The following is a 21,871-nucleotide window of genomic DNA, read 5'->3' as shown; positions in this document are numbered from 1 at the left end:
TCTATATTCACTGGTGGGACACAGGGACACAACTACAATGGCGCGTAACTAATATGGCGCGTAAAGACTTACGCGTGCGGTGGGGCTTTGAGGGGGGGGGGCGAAGCGCCCCCAACAAATAGGTTTTGGGGTGGCTTGAAGGGCCACCCCAACAGCTAGTATCTATATATATAAAAATAAGTTGTTTTTTTGTCTGTTGACTGACGTCATGTTTGTTTGTCGACTGACGTCATATTTGTCGACTGACTTCATTATAAGGATTGAGCATTATGCCGTCATGAAGTTGTTTGTCGACTGACGTCATGTTTGTCGACTGACGAACTTACAGACTGGGGCACCGGGACACAAATGACGACCGGGACACAGGGAATATAAATGACGACCGGGATACTCAAAGAGAAATTGCAGACTGGGACACCGGGACACCGGGACACAAATAAAGACCGGCACACAGGGAATATAAATGACGACCGGGACACAGGGATACAACTACAACGGGGACGCTGGGGGTCACAGGGGGATATATAAATGACGACCGGGACACAGGGAATGTTCGATTAGCAATCACCATCAACAAAGCTCCAGGGCAATCATTAGAATAAGGAGGTATAGATCTGAATACGGATTGTTTTTCCCATGGACAATTATATGTTGCATGTTCAAGAGTCGGCAAACCTGACAATCTATTTAACTGCGCAGACAATGGGACAGCGAAGAATGTTGTATATTCGCAAATTCTACAAACATATATATATCTATCTATATTCACAGGTGGGACACAGGGACACAACTACAATGGTGCGTAACTAATATGGCGCGAAAAAAGCTAAGAAAAAGAAAGCACCTAAAAAGAAAAAAAGTTAAAAAAAAGGAAACAAATAAAAAGGTAAAAAACTAAAAAGAAAAAATACACCGGGACACAAATGACGACCGGGACACAAGGAATATAAATGACGACCAGGACACAAGGACACAACTACAACGGGGACGCCAGGGGGCAAAAGGGGATATATAAATGAAGACGGGGACACCGGGAATGTTGGATTAGTAATCACCATCAACAAAGCTCAAGGGCAATCATTAGAATAATGAGGTATAGATTTGAATACGGATTGTTTTTCCCATGGACATTTATATATTGCATGTTCAAGAGTCAGTAAACCGGACAATCTATTTATATGCACAGACAATGGGTCAGCGAAGAATGTTGTATATTCGCAAGTTTTACGTAGTTAAAAACATATATATATATCTATCTATATTCACAGGTGGGACACAGGGACACAACCTAACCTAATATGGCGCGTAACAACTTACTACTGATCTACTTAAGCCCTAAAGGCTAATAATATCATAAGCTGATCTACATAGGGCGAAGACAAGTTCAGCTTTTTATCTCATGTTTTATACTGCTCTTTTTCCGTCTATAACCATTAAACTTGGTTTTGTTTAAAGGTATGCATCTATGCAGCGACCGGTTTATTCTATGCCTTATCATGTAATGGCGTCAAGTACATATGGTAAGCATATCTAATTTTTTTTTAACTCTTTGCTTTTAAGATTCATATAAACATACCTTGATGATGGTAAAAGGAACGGCAGACCCCTCCTCCAATATTTTGACCAAGATTGGCTCAAGTTCATTTTTACCTTCACCTCTGAAACCCTTTTTTTGTCATTTTAATGACACTTCGAACGAAAATTTTTGTGAACCTTAAAAAAAAAAAAAAAAAAAAAAAAAATTAGAGGTTTAGCGTCGATTTAGATTGAATTGAAAATTGAAACCACCAATGACTGTGCGTTATCGAATAGAAATTAAAAAGTTTTTTTCGAGTTCATTGAAATCGAAATTTTAGTTTGAGGTATAGATAATTTTTTTTTTTTTTTATCCAGTCTTAAATCTTAAGAATATGGAAAAAAAAAATTTAAGACTCGAGCTAAGTTGGAACACAGAATAGTTTTAAAAAAAGATAATGCCCTTTCTGGAAAATGATTCCTTTTATCTTCTGTCTGATGTAAAGCAAAAGAAAAATAAAAGAGAAATTTGCAGATATGCAAGTATTACTAATATTCTCTGCTGATGATTACCTTGTATATTATGCTGGGTAATCCTAGGTGGCATTGGTTGTCCTTCTTACATTTTTTTTTAGAGATAGGATTCGGTTCGTTTTATATTGATTTGTCATTCTCACTACATCTTCTAATGTTAGTAAACATCATACCAAATATATGGTTTAGCATTGTCCCTTACTTAGTTTTTAGAACTTCTGTATTATTTTTTTTCATATAATTTTTTTTTAATATTCAGCATTAAGTTTCAGCGTTACTCCAGTCAGTTCAATTCGATACAAGTTTCAATCCAGTATCAGTACCAAAAGGACTTAGTTGTGTAATTGCTGATGTGACAAAAGAAAAGGGAAGGTACTAACCTGTGATTATGCCTGTTGGTTAACCCGACTAACCCAACCTCTTAATGTTGGGTGCCTCTTAAGGCTTAAACCATGAAACCATTTAACCGACGATAAAAATAGAAAATAAATTCGAAAGGATATCACAGTTTTAACAGAAAAAAAAGCTTAAAAAAATATACTGTAGGATTGTCAGGATTGTCAAGCATTAAGGAAAACAGTCAAGAAAGCCACGATCTCCAAAAGATCAGTAAAATATTATTTTGGTAATTTATTTTTTCAACCAGTTCAATTTAGCGCATGAAAGCACGTTCAGTTTATATTAAGTAATTTGTGTTGTTTTTTTTTTCATCGCCAGTTTCTGTTATGTTTTTTATTGTGAAGAAACTGTCGTAATTAATATTTTTGTTGTCATAAATTGTAAGCCATGAACTTTTTTTGAGTGGATGCTAAAAGAGTTTCATTTGGTGTTTATGTGCTAATGAAATAATCTTTTTTTATTAATCTTTTTTTTTGTTTAAATGAAATAATCTTGAGTATAGTGGCTTTTTTCCTTGATACTGAGGAACATGATAGGGTACGCCCGTATTCTGGTACATTTTTATTGTGGTATAGGCTGCGGTTAAATAATTTTGCCCAAACATTGACGAATGACAGACTGACGGCACTAAAACCACTAAGTAACGCTAAAAAACTTCAGAAAGAAACATCTGTAATATGCCTCTCACAGATTTAAGAAAACGTCTTTTTAGGCATATTCATTGAGAAATATCCTTTTTTTGTATTTTCATTGGGAAAAATCAAGAAAAGGACAAATTGGCGCCTTTTCAACATCTTTGAGAATTTGTGGCACTAGAGAAGAGAAAGAAATTTGTGAGAACGGAAAGATGAAAATATGACTTTTTTTCTCCATTTCAGTGGAAAGGGGAAGGTCGACTTTTAGACCTATCTAAGGGGGTAAGGCGGAACTACATTGGGAATAATCGACCAGTTTAGTCGTAACATGGGTGCGGGGGAGATGAGTCCTGAAACGTAAGAGTTTTATAAACAGTTTTATGAGAGTATGGAGGTAACATAGATCTGCAGAGTTTTACATCCAAAAAATTAAAGATCAAGTTACTTTGCCTTTTGACTTTAGAACGCAGACTTTGACGCCTTGATTCACCATGATTGATTCGTTATTTTAGTACTTTTATTTATTTAATGAGACAGTGAATTTGGCCTGTTGGGTATGTGAGTAGTCATTTTGAGAGACATTATTGACTCGTTCAATGTATTTTTTCATAATCTAGGATGGCCTGGGGGAGGGGGGAATCTTGTTGTTGTCTATAATATTTAATGAATAATACCAAAAATAGGCCTTTATAATGAAAATACTAAGAACAATATTTTCAAAACATAGGGGATGATTCCTTCCCCCCCACTGACGCCAATGGATGTACTCAAATTTACAGTTTTTGTTTCAGACCATTTCTGGTTTTTAAAATAATGAATTCAGTTTATTAAAGAAAATGCGTAATTACAACAATAATCAGAAGCAATAGCCTTAAAGGGGCTTAACAAAATGACAAATTAGTTCAATTAAAATTAGAAGAAAATACGAAAGAGAGATATAAATGAAGAAAAGAGTTCAACTTACATGGCTCAGAGACCAAAACTGCGCAAAACATCAAAAAACGAATTACCACCACACCGTCGGATTTCGGATTTTGGATTCTTCTTTTTCTTTTCTTTTTCGGATTCTTCGTTCTCGTTTTAATTATACAGCTGTTTGATTTTTTTTTTCAGTTTTTTTTCTGCTCCACATATTTTCGTCAGAACTTGACGTTAGCGCTTGTGCGCTAATGTTTGAAGTCAAAAAAAAGTATTTTGTAAGCAATTAGCGCAATATCGAAGACTTATCATGGTAATTATATAAAATAGAAATTTACTGCCTACTTATTAAGAAAATGAAACGATCGATTGCGACAAAGAAGGAAAAGAAAAAAAGACACAAGACAAAAAAAAGACAAAAAGCAACCTTACATGCAACGCTAGAACAATACGAAAAAAAATGCAATATTGTAATTTACAACACACTTCTTAGGAGAATAATGAAACAATGGATTGTATCAAAGAAGAAAAAGAAAAAAGGCATAACAAATAGTAACTTAAAATGCAACACTAAAACACTAGTAAAACACTAGTCCAATTTTTTCAAGAATCCTAATTTCGTCCTAACTTTATTTTTTCCTACTGGTTTGAGTTATGTGCATGAAATGTTTTGTACAATATCTATTTGTAGTCTACCTTACTTCGTTTTTGTTTTTGATGTTTTTACTATTCTAATTTTTTTTTGCTACTACTTGACCCCCAAAATCATTAAAAATAATTCAGGAATCTGATACAAGAAGTTAATTATTCAACGGATATGTGTTTTAATTTTATTATTTATTTACACATGTTTTAACCCGTTAAAAACATGTAAATGACGTTGTGATTTCCAACTACAATAAAAGAAAGATCATAGTAAAAAATGAAAATGACAACATACAAAGAGCTAGATAATTTTGGTAGAAAAAGAATACAAAAAAGATAGTGCTGCTTTCTTTATTGATATTTTAATGAATGTTAGCTTGAATGAGATTTCAACCTTGCTTACTCTAGAATTATCTAGGGTTCGAGACTTCTAGACTTTCGAGACTCTAGACTTAGATAATCATCATTTTACAATTTTCAGTGAAAACTTCCTTTTGAATCTCCTTTGGAAAAACAAAAAGAAATACCCCCCAAATTAAAATAAAATAGACATTTCGCCAAACACCCCCTCTCCCCTTATAATACAGATATTTTCGTTAACTGGCGCCCCAAGAGAAGAGATTCCTATGCACAAAAATACGAAGATAAATAGAGGGGAGATGACTGGTTTTTAGACCAATATAAGAGCGCGAAGCCACTCTATAGAAATATTAAATTTGTTGCAAATACTTTTTTTTTGGCAAAGATTGAGCCCTGGTGCGTACGATTTTTATCAAAAACCATAAAAATTTGGAGACAATGCAAAAAAAAGTTCAGATTAGCAGAATTTTGCCACCTAAAAAATCAGTAGGTGAATAAAATTTTCCGGAAATGAATTTACAGCTAAAATTAGGGTCTGGGAAAGTGTCAAAAACACAGCCACACACTATAGGGTATTTTGACTTAAAGTTTTTTACTTAAAGGTCAAAACACATAATATACATGCAGGAAATCAAAGGGGCATATAAGGGGCATCTTAAGAAGAGATTATAGAATATTAAGGCTACTAAGGCTAAGGTTATGATGGTGAAAATCATAGGGGATATTGAGGGAGTTTTGAATTAAATGGACACCCAATATTTGCAAGAAGGTTGTTAAAAAGACATACCGGCAATGTTCTAGGAATGGATTTGATTATTGAGTTGAAAATTACTGGGCAGATTGCGTAGGGATGTGGGACTAACCAAAAGGCAATCTTTGTATGTTACAACTGTTACTTTTATTGCAATTACTACTATTACTACTACTACAACTCTTAAAGCTAAGGGTAAGAGAGTGAAACTATCAGTGAGTGTTTTTTAGAGAAACATTAGACTAAATCAAAACACACTCTCTGCATGTAGGTTATCAGCAGGGCGTATCAGCAGGGCGTATCAGCAATATCCCAGAAATTTTCCAGGGTACGTTGAAACTTTAAAGACATGTTTAACTAAAAAACGACACTATGTGTATGCTACTGCTACTACTGTGACTACTGCTACTAGTAGAACCGGATGTAATGGTGCTACATTGAAACTTATAGGGAATGTTGAGGAGAATGTTGAATTAAATCAAACCACACTATGTCGATGCATGCTATTAAAAGGGCATAACAGTTATATCCCTGGAACAGCTTAGAGTATTGAGTAGGAATGGAACATGACAAGGCGTGTGTTGAAGTAATAAAAACGAAATATATGCATACTACTACTACTAGTAGTTGCAGCACAACTGCTGCTACTCCTATTAGTACTACTATTACTAAGGCTAAAGGTTATAGTGTGGAATTTCGTGGGACTGTTAAGGAGGGTGTTGGGGTGAATCAAAGCACACTAAGTGAAAACAGGTTATAAAAAGGGCATACCAGCAATATCTCACGGACGGCTAAATTATTAAGTTAAAACTATACATTTTTATATTTTTCTTTTTTAAATTTAATGAATCCAAAATTATTAAGACTTTCCAGGACAAATATCAGCATACATATTAAACTGTCAATTTAGATTCATTTTTTTTATACTTTTGTGATGTTTTTTCGATACTACGACAAATAAAAACACTTAGCTCAAAACAAAGATTGTTTTCAGTAAAGTGCAAATTTTGTTATGGTTTTCAGAAGGCACGGGAGGTGTCTGCCCCGCTCTTCTTATTTTCTGCCAATTTTGAGTTTGACTTGGCCATTTATTTTAGTTTCCATTTGTTTTGGGTTTCCTTTATTTATTGATCGTTATTTATGGTGCTTTTAAACTGGGATAATTAATTTACGTTTATTTTTGCTTATGTTTTGTTTAGTGTAGCTCTTTAATTTTCTTTGAAAGACTTTCTTTGTGGAAAAAGTTTTTAGGATTAATATTTAAGAAATAAGGACTGCTAAATAGCCTTGAATCAGATGGAAATACTTCAGTGTCTACCTTATTTAGAATCACTTATTGTTTGCTAACTCTCCACAAACAATCGTTTGATCAATATTTTGACCAAGTGACACCTAGGAATTTGAAACCTACTAGAGTTTACTGTATTACATATCGGTTTTTTCTCAAGGGTTAGTCCCCGAAGAGTTAAATAATTTTCGTAACAGAAGAAGTATTTTAAAAAAGAATACATTAAATTATGCCCTATTGTTTTTCAACAAAAATATTTCTGAATGAGACGGTATCCTTGCCAATATCAAGTACCAAATAGCAAGCGAAAATAGCTCAAAACAATAATTTTTTTGGTAGAATTGCCATATGGAGGATGTCTAAAGAAAAAGAAGACATTTCACAGCTACCCGCACAAAAATATAATTTTCTGTATTTTCAATAGGGCAGGGGGGGTGCTCAACACTTTCAATTTAGAGTTTCAACTGCGATGATTCAAATGGTGTATTTTTCATTTCGATCCACCGTCATTTCCATGGACATCTATGGATTTTTTCTGCATGGAATCTCTCTTTCATGGATCTCTTCCATGGAAGCTCTCTTTCAACTCTCAGAAATTTATTTTGGCAATAAACTTCTACTATTAAGATAAGCCTGTATAATTTGGACTTATTTCTTAGGTTTGCATATATTTTCTTCATTTGTTTTGTAACTTTAGTATTATCCAAGTTTTTATATAATTTAATTTTTAAGGTAATGAGGGACGATTTGGGGAATCGTCAATAGCGTCATTTTTCAAATCTGTGCACTGTGTCGTTTGTGAAGGAACATCTCAAACAGCTATTTGTCAGAGCTGTCGTTGTCAGCCAGATGTTAGCGTTACAGCTCTTAATGCTGGAATAAGACTTGGAGAAGAGATATTCAGACTTACTGAAGGTAAGGTTCATTCACAATGAGATATAGCTTGCGCTTAAATTTGAGGCTTTGGCTAACGCTACATCCTGGCATGTACGCAGAGGGGGGGGGGGCTTCAGGAACGCCCCCTCCCCCAACCCCCGAAATTATGTGAAATGTTTAATTTCTCCATGGTTTCTTGGGATTTCTGGCAAAAGTAGTACATTTATTAAGAATCTAGATACATGTTTGAAGCCTTTTTTGAGGGATTTTACAGCCTGCAATTATCCGGTCAAGTCACTGCCCAATTATTAACCCATTTTCTGTCGATTTTTTTACCCTCTTCGAAGTAATTAGCAATTGTGCTGTTTTTTTTTTTTTTGTAAAGAGAGTTTGATTTTCACAGCAAAATAGAATCATCCTTGATATTAGGGCGTTTATCCCCCCTTTTCAAGATAAAGGGCAGCTTTTAATGGATCAATTTTGGAAACAATCATTTTTCATTAAAATCTACATTTTTGCAATTGAAGAACTACCCCCCATTGCACCCATATTGCACTGTTAACACTAAAATTTCACTTTCAGAGGGATATAATAGATTAATCACTGGTTCTAAATCGCTATGAACATAACCTGAGCCTAAAACGTACTTTTGAGGCTTCAGTCATCTTCCCCCATCCGCTACAATACTACAGATTAAAGTTATTCTGTATTTTCCGATAAACGTGCTTTTTGCATTACTAAATAAAAAAAGCGCTACTTTATATCTACTGTTTCGAAGGTTTTAGCCCCCCCCCCCGAAAAAATTCCTGAGTACGTGCCTGGTTACACCTATTTCTAATAAGATTTAGTTCAACTCTAGAGCTAGTTTGAGCTTGCTCTTAAGTCTTTTTATTGAAAATTTAGACTAATCTTAAAGACTCATTTGAAAATTTATTCTTACTTAAACTTTAACTCACGCCCATCCTCATATGTTGGAGCTAGCACATGAATTTAAAAATCAATTAAATACCACTTCTGGCAGAACCAATGTCCATCTGTAGTCTTATTTATATGGATATTGTATATTTTTTTCCCTGTTCCTCGCCTATTTAGGTCCTTTTTTTTATTAGTTTAAATACCTATTACGAAATTTTGCATTTCCCCCTAATTTACCGCCACAACTCCTTTCCAAAAAGCTGATCAGCCTCTATCCCCCTAGAGATAGACCAGTGTATGCCTATGATTTACATTACAAAGGTATTTTCTTTTGCCTTTTTTTTGTGTGTATTTGTGTGCTATTTCTTGCTTGGGGAGATCCCTTTTTGAAAATGCTTTTTAAGATATACTGGGAAATTTGGTGTTCTTCTCTATCTTATTCTCAAAAATTCACTCCCTGAAAAATCAATCAATCCCACTACTCCCTTATGGATGCAGCCTTTCTCTCATAATAGCCCTAGAAAGCGGGATTGCAGCACACTTTTTGTACGGCCTATTATTTGTAATACGGGTACCCAGAACAATCCTTAGGCAATATTTCTAGAAAACATCAAGTAAATTTTCGTACGCTTTTCGGAGCGCCCGTGATTCAGAGCCATATTTGACCACTGTCATCACTGTAGCTTCCAAGATTTTAATCTTGGTTTGCAGACGTGTCTTCCTATTCTTCCAAATTTTTTTTGTAACTGTGAAAAAAACACCCTGAGCCTTAGCTATTCTACTTTTAATATCTTCACTGCTCCCGCCGTCCTTACTAAGAAAACTACCAAGGTAAGTGAAGCTGTCCATCTGATCAATCTTTTCGTCACCCAACGTCACATTTTTATTTTCACTTATTCCTAGCCTTTGTGACTTTGTCTTCTTAATATTAATTTTTAAACCTATTCTAGCACTCTGAATTCAAAAAATCTCTAAAAACTCATTCATTTACTCACACTTTCATTTGGAATGCTTAGATCATCAACATAATCTAAGTCCAAGGGAGTTTTTCCTCCCTATTCGATTTCATGGTCTCCCATTGCCTTTCCTGTGCTCCTTGAGACAAAATCCATCCAAATGATACGTATAAAGGGGGATGGAACAGAACCCAGCTTAACTCCTGATTAAATACGAAAGCAACTGCTAATCTCATTTCCTACCTTAACCGCAGCAGGGTTATTCCCGTACATTGCACAAATCCCTTTATTGTATTTGTTTGGTATACCATACAATGATAGGATCTTTATTAAAGCTTCTTCTATCAACAGAATCGAACACTTGCTCATAATCTATAAAACTGAGGACCAAAGGTGTTTGACAACTCAGGCACTTCTTAATTATTAACCTAAGAGTAAAAATTTGATCGACACATCCTCTACCTTTTCTAAAACCGCACTGTTCTTCTCTTATAACTTTGTCTACAGCATTTCTCAGTCCAAAAAGTATCATATTACTTAGTAATTAGCTACCTAGAGAGACCAGAGTAGTGTCTCAATAATTACCATACTCACTCTTATCACCTTTATTATACAGTGGTTTAATTAAGGTTTTCCTAAAATTGCTAGGTACTTCCCCTGTCTCAAAAATAATATTTGAGAAACTCATTTACTCATTTACATTACTAAGAAACTCATTTACCACACTATCAGCACCTGGAGCCTTATTATATTTTAATCCTTTTAGTACTGTCGCTAATTCTTCCTCACAAAACAAGTCTTTTTTCATGTTCGAGGTATCAAAAGCTTTTTCGTTTTCATCTTTATCTTTTCCTTCATCTGTATCTCGGTTAAGCAGAATCTCAAAATGTTCTGTCCATCTTTCTTTAACTCTTTCCTTATCTCTAATTGTGGTCCCATTCCTATCTTTAACTGGGACAAGCCCAGATTGACTATTCCCTCTCATTTTATCAACATACCAGTACGATATTTTATTATTATGCCGACTGGTTGCATGTTCCAGATCCTAGACAATTTTATTCATGGCCTGTACTTCACACCTCCTTAGCTCATATTTTAATGCTTTTAACTTTCTCTATATTCCTTTCGTTCTCATATGATCTATCACTCAGATAATTCTTGTACATGCCACTTCCGCTTTCTATTAAACATAATTTTCACTAATATTCCTAGCTGCGCTTTTAACTTTTTCCCTAAGACACCATTAGCAACTTCACAAATTATTTTCTTAAAATTATTCCATCCGTCATCCACATCGTCGAATTTTAAACTCCAGTTTAGTGCTCAACCGTTCCTGGAAATTTTCTCTAAAATTTGTCATCCTTGAGTCTACCAGCGTCATAGATTCTCGGGAGGTAGTTACCCTTTCAAAATTTCAGCTTTAAATTAACCCTAGACATTACTAGATGGTGATCTTTGGGCTTAACACCAACAAGCTCAACTGTTCCTGAAAAGTTTCTCTAAAAATTTTCATCCTGGAGTCTGCCAGCGTCATAGCTTCTCAGGAGGTAGTTACCCTTCCAAAATTTCAGCTATAAATTAACCCTAGACATTACTAGATGGTGATCTTTGCGTTTAACATCAACAACAACTCTCCTATTTACCCTAATATCTTGTATTGTTCCTGCCAGTCTTTGGTTTATAATAACATAATCAATAAGGTTTGCTGTCTTACCATCACATGTTTACCATGTTAACTAATGGGCCATTTTATGCACAAACGCCGTATTGGTTATAACTATGTTATTGTACCTACGAAATTGCAGTAGTCTGTAGACAATACTGTTTTCTTTTCGTACATCAAATTTACCAAGGTTAGGATACTATCTATCCCTATTTTTACCAACCAGGGTGTTAAAATCTCCGAATAAAAACACCTTATTTCTACCTGGTACCCTTCTGTTTGCTCCTGTAACTGCTAGTAGGAGCATGCGTTGCTATGTTGGCCTCAAGTGACTTGGTGCTGTGGTGAGTTGTTAGCAGTAGTAGTAGTATTTGAATGTGACTTATAGTCCACCATGTTGATGCTGCTTTTTTTCAATTCTACATGTTAGAGATTACCATTTGAGATTGCCATAAATGACCTGTTGGAAAATTTGGCTTTTTTTAAGTTTTATCCTCATAAACCTCTTCCCCGAAAAATCTGTTAACCCCCACCCCCTCATGTTTTATCTGTGTTTGCCTATGATATATAATTAACGGCTATTTCTGGGGGGTTTTTCTGGTTCTCTACGTAGTAAAATTCCATTTTGAGGTTGAACTTAAATGTCTCATTTCCTTAAATAGCTTTATTTTCAACTTCTCTTCTTGTTCAGATTAGTCGGGGGACAATTTTACATAGCCAAAACTTTGACTTTTTGTTAGAAGATATTGGCTCTTATTTCAATTTTATTCTTATTATTTGTCATAAACTGTTGAATTTTATTTTAGATATTTTTAATATCTGATGATGGTATAGCAATAGCATCACCCATATTGAGGTTGCACATAAAGGCACGTGGGAAAATAAGTTTGTTCATCCAATCAAATCGCTTCATTTTCTACTTCTTTTCTTATTCAAATTAGTCGGGAGACAATTTTGCATAATCTCTTAATTTCTTGTCATAAAAGCTGTCATAAAACCTTCGAAACATCAGATATAAAGTAGCACTTTTTTTATTTAGTAACTAAATTAATGCAAAAAGCACGTATATCGGAAAATACAGATTAACTTTAATCTGTAGTATTGTAGCGGATGGGGGGAAGGAAACTGAGGCCTCAAAAGTACGTTTTAGGCTCAGCTTATGTTCATAGTGATTTGATGAATAGGAGGGGGGTCGTAAACATCAATAATTAATTTTATGGTTTTCATTTCCGCTGCTTGCACTGTAAGATGCCCCCAATGAACACAGACAGGAAGCTAGGGAAAATCACCCTTCCGGGAAATGCCGAGGAATTTTTTCAGCAATAAGATGGGTACCATCACCCTACAGTAACCAAATTAAAGACTTAATTCAAAAGTATTTTTGGGGATTAATGAAATTTAGAAATTCAATTCTACCCAGTTTCATCCCCTCCCCCAGCCCGAACTATTTTCTATATATTTTTTTATTTGTTGAAAATTGATAACAAACAAAGAAAAACTGTTGAGAAAATAGAAAAAAAGAAAAGAAAAATCGACAACACACAGCTCAAATTACTAATTGAGATTGCGAAGTTCATGTCGATAAACCTTACGGAGGCAGTAATAACAAAAGACACGTACATAATATAGTAAACGCTTGTGCAACGAATCTTCAAAATTAAATTCTAATAATAGCAAAAAGGAACTGAAAATTAATAAAAAAATCGTCATTCCTTCCAAGAAAAAAGAAAGAAAACAATTTCGTAGTTAATTGTAAATATGCATAAATCATTGCATTGTAAGTGGGTCTAAATCCACTTTTTAGACCAGGTAGCGGGTCTAAACAAGACCAGCTACTTTTTGTTTTGTTTTCTACTTACCAGAGAGAAAGCTATCACAAGATCTGGAATATTTATTTTTGAACTGTTGGGGTCTTCTTTGCCAGCTAGGTAGACATTACAATATTTTGAGAAACGATTTTTTGAAAAAAAAAACGATTTTGAGAAACGATATTTTGAGAGAACTGATTTTGATTGGTCTAATTTTTCAAGGATTTTCCAAACTTAGGCGATAATTAAAACATGAAGGAGTGCTACTGCATTGCAAAGGCTAGCTTGTTTATGATGGTTAAAACAGATGGTTGAGATTGTCGTCATAAAGCAATAGATGCGTCACACGATGACAATGTGTCACAGGGATGACCTGTAGAGGGGCCTAAACATACTACCCGATAGGCATGATGAATAACTGAGCTTTCGAGCTTTAATAAAGGGATGGAGGTAATCATTTCCAACTGAACAGAAACATTTCAGACTTCTTCGAGTTAAACTGAAACTTCATCCGGAGAAATTCATTTCGAACGATATCATAAAATTCCCCGATCCCCTACAGCGTAGGATTGAGATTGATTCCTTCTGGTGGTCCTCTACAAGGGTAAAAACATATTAATGAGCATATATTTGTAGTTTGGCATAATCTAAATTTTTCCTTTGACTCTACTGTTTAAAATATTAATTAAGCCTCAAAACGAATTAAGTTAATTGATTTAAGACCAATGAAGTTAATTAATTGAAAAATATTTACTAAATCCATGACGTTTTTATTGCCTTAATCTAGCCATTCCCCTCCAAAGTTTTTATTCACGAACAAGAAATTTTTGTTATTTTTTTTATTTGTTTTTTATTAACCAATCTTAATTTCTTTAAAGTCTGTTTTAAAAGTTAATGATAATTATCCAGACAAAGGAAAACGCACCTAGGCAGACATTACCCCCGTATTTTCTTCTTTGATACAATTTTTTTCGTTGACTTCCTTTGAAAATTATTGCTACCTTCCCCCCTCCAAGACACAGGGTAAAGGAAGCTTTTATTGATTTTGCTTTGCATTATTTGCGGCCCAATTTTTATCGTTCAAATTGTAATAAGTGGCAATAATACTATCAACAAACTGTTATCCTACTAGCAAGATGAGTGTACCGACGCGTACTGACTCCCCCTCCTATCTCCACTATGAATTTAGCACAATTTTCAAATGTTTGTATTTCGGCACTGTACTATCTCATCTGATTTACTTTTTATTCACTTAATATAAAAAATTTCTAATCCTTTGCCTCTGTCTTAAAAATCAATCATAGCTCACTCCCCCCGCCCCCTTCATATCTTTCTGTGCATTCAAATAATATTTCTATTTTTGCTTTGTTTGTATTTTTAAGTTTAATTTAAAGCAATAAAAACGATAGTTTAACTTCAAAAGGATAAATGCTTGGTAGTTTAAACAAAACCTAGTTCCTTATTTTTAAGCAGAAGGTAAGTTTTACCCTTTTAATGTTTCCTGAGAAAACTCGTGCATTATTTGTCTTTTTTGTTCACGTAATCTCGTCTTTTCCAAATCATTGTCCCTAAGGGTTCGCCCTTTTCAAAATTTTCTTCACGTGTTTCTGTCTTTTTCATTTGTGTCTCAAATTTCTTATGATTTTCATCATTTTTTTAAAAGATTTTATCTTTTTTCCAATTTTTTGTAGGGAATCCACAGATGTATAATTTTTACAGCTAATTTTATAATACATTGTTTTTAGATAGAACGTTTCCAAAGATCACTTTTGTCGAACAAAACACGAATTTCCAATTGTCGAGTGAAAGCACCGATTTCCAATTTTTGGCGCATACATGTCAATGATTTTCAAATTTTATTGAGCCAATTTTGTTTTTATCGATTGTTTTGTGAAGTTTTCACAAATTTTCATTTTTTTCGAGTATTTTCACAGATTCTTAACTTTCTTGAGTGTATTTTGTCTTTTTCACTATTTTGTAATTTTCCAAAGATTTCAAATTTTATTCCAGTTAATTTTTTTTCGTATTTTGGTCTAAAGTTTACCATTTTCAGTTTTGTTCAAGTAATTTGGTCTTTTTAAAAGTTTATTCAAGTAATTTGGTCATTTTAAAAATTTTGTTCTACTAATTCCGTTTTTTCAGTTATTGTTAAAGCGTATTTTATCAATTTTTTATCAACTAGTTTCGTCTTTTTCAATTTTTCTCCAAAAGTCATCTTAATTTTAGTTACTTTGTTTAATCGATGTCCCCTTTCAAATTTTTGTTCAAGCAATTTTTGCTTTATTAGGTTTCTTTAATGGATCGTGGTGTGTTAGTTTTCACATTATTTAAATGTAAAAGGTTTAGTTGGTAAAATATAAAAATTAAAAGGGTTAGAAGGCAGAACATGTATAATTTGCGAAAATTCTTGCTTTGGGAAATATTTTGTTGAAGGAAATTAGCACAAGAGCTAACATTTTGAAAAAACTTGTGATTCTTAAAATGTGGATGGTTTTTTAGTTTTCAAAACATGAAACTAAACGATTCGGAACTAAAAATGCCAAAAAAGAACATTCTTAGCATCTGAAGGTTTAGTTGGCACAATCAAAATTAAAGATTAAAAGATTAAAGATTAAAAATAAAAAAGAAGATTAAAAGATTTGAAGCTGTGGAAATGCACAAAAAATTTCACGGAAAGTTCTCCCTGTGGAAAATCCCCACCCCTGACCCTACTCCAAAAAGAAAGGAATTTCCGTAATCTCAATAATTAGAAATCCCAATAATAAATACTGTCTGTAAACCCAACGTATGGCCAACGGGACCAACGTACGGCCACTTCCTCAGGAATGCTATAATTGTTACTATAATATCCTGTTAGGATGTGCTATAATTGTCTAAAACTGAACATAAAAATATTGACAAAAATATATACTGGATTAAATAGTTACAAAAGCATGCGTGTCTTTTTAGTGTTTAGGGAGGTCAGGGATCGTATCATTAAGAGAGAAAAAGAGATGTATAAAAATAAACTCGTGGTAGAACATAAAGGGTCGTATGTAGGATGATATGGGTGGCTTTGACGCTTTTGCACGAGGATGAGCCATAACTTTTGTTTGAACATAAAGATGATATGAATACATAAAATAAATAGGAGTTAATTATTGTGGCAGGGGTATTTGCAGATCTTTCGACCTGTTAGATTCTTGAATTGGGAAGGACTGTATCTTCGAATTTTTTTGTTTTTTGTATTTTTTTTAAGCACACTATTTTTTGAGCGAACTTTCTTAGGTATCTTGGGAGGATTAAATATTATTAATTTTGATTATTAATTTTGAAAATACCACATTTTTTAAGATACAAGCTTGAAATCTCCACAGTAGAGTTGTTTGATATGCTGAATCTGATGGTAGGATTTTCATTGAAATTCTGTGACATTTTTGGGGACAAGACATTTTGGGACAAGACAGAACGGACTTGAATCAGAGTTAAACGCGATTAGAGCAATGACAGGGTATCAGTTTGTGTTAGGACTCTCTGGAAGATTGGCTATCATTAATAATAAAAAAAAATGACAGGTCTTGATTTATGATTAAAGAATGAAAGAACTACAGAAAACTTTCTTAGGTGTCTTGGGAGGACTAAATATTATTAATTTTGATTAATTATTTAATTTTGCTCAATGTTAATTTATGATTTAAAAAATGAAAGAAATGCAGGAAACTTGTATTAAAATCAAAGAAAATAATTTTTTTACATTAAAATTTTCCATTATAAAACATTATATTCAAGAAAACAAAGTCGAAAAAAAGCTTCAGAATTTGTTACTTGTGTTTAATTAGATTGGTATCATTACTTTGAATTATCATGGAATTTCTTTTTAAGCATGTCAGCCTTCTTAGTAGTATGAACTAAATAAAAATGCCTCAAAAGAATTTCACATTTCATGAAAAATAAGTTTTCTGGGGCGATAGAATATTGGTGTTGCTGATATTGATGGGTGACAGAATGATTGATGCCGCAGGCAATTTCAGCCGAAGAAAGAACACGAAATTATCAGTATTTTTGCTTAAAAAAACGTATGAGCCTTTTCCGTCGCATGAAGTTGATTATTCTTATTGATTTTTGAATAGAGTTAAAGAATCAATAGCTTTTTTCCAGGGTTGGGCTAATTATCATAAATTTTCTCAATATTAAAAAGAAAAAATTAAAAGTCTGGGATGTGCATTGATCATACACGCATGTTCGTAGCCTTGGCATTCACCACTATTTCAATAAACTTCGGACAATGAGATAAAACTAGGGTTGAAACGAAATGCCATATATCTCAAATAAAAAAAATGAGGGATAGGGAGGAGGGCTCAATTTTGAGGGAAAACCATTAGTAAGATCTCAATAGTCATTAGTGAAGCACAAAATAGGTTTGTTTTTATTGCTCGGGGCTCCAACATACGCAGCCCCTGTATGTGTTTAGTATGTTCTAAAAGAAAAAAAAAATTCTGAACGAGTTCAAACATGTTAAAAGAAAGATCTTGCGTGTATTAATTTCATATGCATGATTATGGGGAAGTATGTTCCGAATAGCTGTATTACTTAACCATATAGCCTTAACAGGTTTGTTGCTGCCGTAGGTTTCTTTTTCGATAGCCCCTGTACTTTTTTATACATGTAGTGGCTCACTTTATTTGAAGGCCTCTTCGCATTCATGGCAATTGTTGTCAACATGTTGGCGCAGAGCCTGCCGTATTTTTTTCTCTACTAAAATTTTTAGCCTCTTGTACTCATCCTGGATTATTTGGTCTTGTTTGTTGGTGTGAATACGTTTTTCAGCACTGATACTGATTATTCTGGGTGTGATCCACAGTTTATCAGAGCAAGACTGTTCTCCTAAGATTTCATTTGCCGTTGCTCTGATGATTGAGGCGCTTTCATCAATCAGACGGTAAACTTTCTCTGTCGTTGGGACTCCCGTGAGTTGGATGCTTGACAGCTTATTCGAGAGAGTGGTTTTATACTTGTGTCTTGTTTTGATGTTTTTCGGCAGATTGACACTTACAGACCAACGCTTACAGACCAGTATGAGGTCAATGATATTTGAAGTTCGGCCGTCTGGGGATCTCCATGTGACTTTTCTGTGTTCTCTGTGTCGAAACGTTGTGCTGGTAACAAAAAGCTCGTTATCACGACAGAAATCGATTAGCATTTCCCCCTATGGTTTTATCGCCCATGTCCAGACTTGCCTATTATGTCTTCGAAACGTTCATTTGATTGTCTGATGACATCGTTAAAGTCCCCAATCACGAAGAGAGCATCCTTCTTGGGCACCTGGTCTATGGTTTGTTGGAGCTGGGCAAAGAAACCTTCTGCATCTTGGTCATTCCGGGAGGAGTCGAAGGCATAAACTTGGATGATTGAAATGTTAGTAAAGGATCCTTTAAAATGGGCGGTGATTGATGATACGCTCTGAGAGTGGATTTATGCCAAGCAGAGATTTCTTAGCACTTTTCTTGATTAGAAAGCCAAAACCTTGACGTTGAATACCATCACCCCATGTTTATTTTGAAGGACATCAAAGTTTTATTCATCCGTTTCAGTTTTTGACTGAGATTCAAGATTTCATCCGCCTAACAAACTATGAATATAATGATAAATTTAAGTTTTTAGAGTAAGGCATTATTCATGAACTTCCTGTATAAAGTTGGCGAAGAATTCGGATGAAGGAATTGCACCCTATGGTGCAGCCCTAAAGACAGGCTTAAGCTTTCCCCGAAGAAAGTGGTATATATTTTCAAATGGCTGAAGCTAAAGGTGGATTAGTGACCTTGAATACTTAGTCATGAGTTTGTGAACAATATCCGGGTTGAAGTCACTTTTGCCAATTATAAGAAGTATAGTAAAATTAATACGTGAAATAAATGTAGTTTTAACATGATGACCAGAGCTGTGTTTTCAGGTTTGAAGCGTGTTTAAAGCAGGTTCGACAAAAATCGTTTTAAGATTCTCTGTGTTCAATCTAGCAAAACATTGAATTATTTGCATCTTATAGGTTCTAAGCGTGTTGGAAACGGGTTTTTCAAAATTGTATAGCACCAGAATAGCAGGGTTGAACACGGGTTCAGTGAGGACACTCGCCTGTCCTGAACATGGCCCTCAAAACAAAAATCTGTTTAAACCCGTGTTGAACTAGGTGTTATGGGTGGCCTGAAAACAAAGCCATGTTTTTAGGCGACCTACATCTAACACAGAACTTGACACAGGTTTAGTATATTATCATTTTGACTGCCGTGTTCAACACGGCAAATGTCTCCTCAGAACCCGTGTTCATCCATGCCATTTTAATGCATTACTGTTTTAAAAAACCCATGTCCAACACGCTCGGAACATTGTAAGATGAAAACGGTTTAAAGTTTTTCTGGGTTCAACACGGAGAACCTGTAAACGATTTTTTCGAACCTGCTCAACATACACCTCAAAATCTGTGCCTGAAAAAAAAAACTCAAGGCTCATCAAGAACTAAACCTTCTTCTGCTGATTCTGCCTGTTCTTCTTTCAAGTTAAATCGGTAGCGTTATATATAGCTAATTGTTGGCAGCTCATCCTTAAAAAGAAGCTCGAAATGTTTACAGAGAGAACTTTCTATCACGATGGGTCCAAAACAAAAAACCTGGGATTCAATTTTTCCCTTTTAGGAATCAGATTAAGGTCCCCAAGGTAAAAAAAAGTATGCTAAATGTAAGAAATATTAACAGTCTGAACTCTCTATCAATGCTATGAGGATAGGGCTTCCTGCTTTATTTTATGATCTCGTTTTTAAATATTTGACTTAAAATTCTCCAATAATGATCCGATCTTTTAGGTTGATTCTCTAACATTGTTAACTTACGGGTTTTGTTTGGACAGAGGAAATATATTTGCTAGGAAAATTTTTAGCTCAGTTTTGTTTGGACGTCGGAAAAAAAGCCTAAAATCTCCTATCAAATGCTTTGGCAAAACACAACGGTTTCTGCACTATCATCATTACATAATTTTTGAATATATAAATTTTTTGAACTTCGTAAGCTTTAAAACTTCTCAGGCATAGAATTTGACGGAATGGCTGAGTTTATAGAAGTGCCTTTGAAAAGATCTAGTGAAGTGGACCTGGTGCGCCCATTTAAAGCTTTAGTACAGTCAAGAAATGGTGATTCTGGGAAGCAAGAAAACCTAGATTCTGCATTTGCTGAATTTAACAATCTTAGACAATTCTCAACAAACAGAAATGTAGAAAAACAACAAAGTTATATAGATTTAATGGTCAAGTAAGTTCTTCCAAGTTTTCTGTTTTTAAAGCTAAGCTTGGTGGTGAAGAAAATGTACAGACTAAAGTAGGCTATGTCAGGGAAGATATTTTGAAGTACCTAACTCCAATCCCCCTCCAACTAGAGGACAGTGACCTTTGCAAAGTGAAACCATTCAAAATAGATCTTCTGCTTTAATGAAGTAAGCCAAGACCAAAATTGTTTTCAGCTTCACAACTTTGCTCAGTCCCATATAATGAGGTTTCAAAGATCTGCAAATTTATTTCCTAAACTTGTAAAAAAGCTATTGATATGGTGTAAAATTCTATTGAAGGAATGGGAATCCCATTTTACTAATTAAAATCAAAGAAAAAGAAAATAAAATTTAAAAATTAAAGTAAAATTTGTTTTGTCAAACATTCAATAGATATAGGCTACACCTGTCAGGTAGGCACACTTGTTCAAAGTTCTCTAGTTACCAGGTCCTGTTGCATGATCTTAGCATCTCAATTGAGTTTACACTCTCTGTAGGACCACCCATCATTCAGCCTTTGTTTGAAAACATCAACAGATTCAGCAACAACTGTTTCATTAAATAGTCTGTTCTAACTATGGATAATTTGTAAGAAAAAGAATTGAGTACAGACTCTAACAAGTTTCAGGTGATGTGCTATTGAATTTGGACCAAACAGTAGAGAATAATGCAGGGAGTATATTAGCCCTCATTAACTCATCCCTTCTATTTGTCCTATAAACAAGTGTAGAGATATTCATCTTCAATAGTCAATCTGGGTAGGAAAGCTCTTACATATCAAATATCACTTTAGTGGCATGTCTACACATTTTCAACAACTTTTAAGTCTTTTTAAAATTTTGGGAGGCAAGAGACATTCCAACTTCAAGCTTAGGATCCATAAGTCCCTTATATAGAAGACTGATGACATTAGGGGGACAAGTGGAAAGAGTATGCTTAATCAGTCCCATAGTTGATCTAGCACCATCAGCAGACCTCATAGCATAAGATCTAAATTTAGTTCATTGTCAATAGTGACATCAAGATCTTGCTCATCATTTACAGAACAGAGTGGGTGGCAAAAAAAAAAAAAATATAAAACAAACAAGTGCAACAAGGATTCAGTTTGCCCAAGTGAATTATACGGCACTTGGAAACATGCCCAATGACCTAGTAGTTGAAGATTATTTTGTAGAAGGGCATGATCTTCACAGGACAAGGCTGGTCCAAGAAGCTAATGTTGTCTGCATGGAGAAGTGATTTACTGTTGATAATAGAAAGAGCATCATTGATAAAGATATTAAATAGTTTAGGGCCCAGAACACTTCCCTGAGGAACTCCT

At 34.4% G+C, this 21,871-nt stretch overlaps 1 protein-coding gene across 1 annotated transcript in view; it reads left to right on the top strand.

Moving 5' to 3' along the window:
• The window catches only part of LOC136035806 (apoptosis-linked gene 2-interacting protein X 1-like), a gene marked incomplete at its 3' end in the record, with an annotated part of 95,252 nt that overhangs the window by 41,609 nt on the left and 31,772 nt on the right, over window positions 1-21,871 (top strand). The window contains 3 exon segments of the mRNA XM_065717777.1: window positions 1,456-1,520; window positions 7,778-7,960; window positions 20,315-20,537. Of these exon segments, the coding sequence (XP_065573849.1) occupies window positions 1,456-1,520; window positions 7,778-7,960; window positions 20,315-20,537 (471 nt within the window).

Source organism: Artemia franciscana, chromosome 14, assembly GCF_032884065.1.
Source record: "Artemia franciscana chromosome 14, ASM3288406v1, whole genome shotgun sequence".
Lineage (NCBI taxonomy): Eukaryota > Metazoa > Arthropoda > Branchiopoda > Anostraca > Artemiidae > Artemia > Artemia franciscana.
The sequence above is the reverse complement of the archived record's forward strand: the minus strand, read 5'-3'. Positions and strand labels throughout refer to the sequence as shown.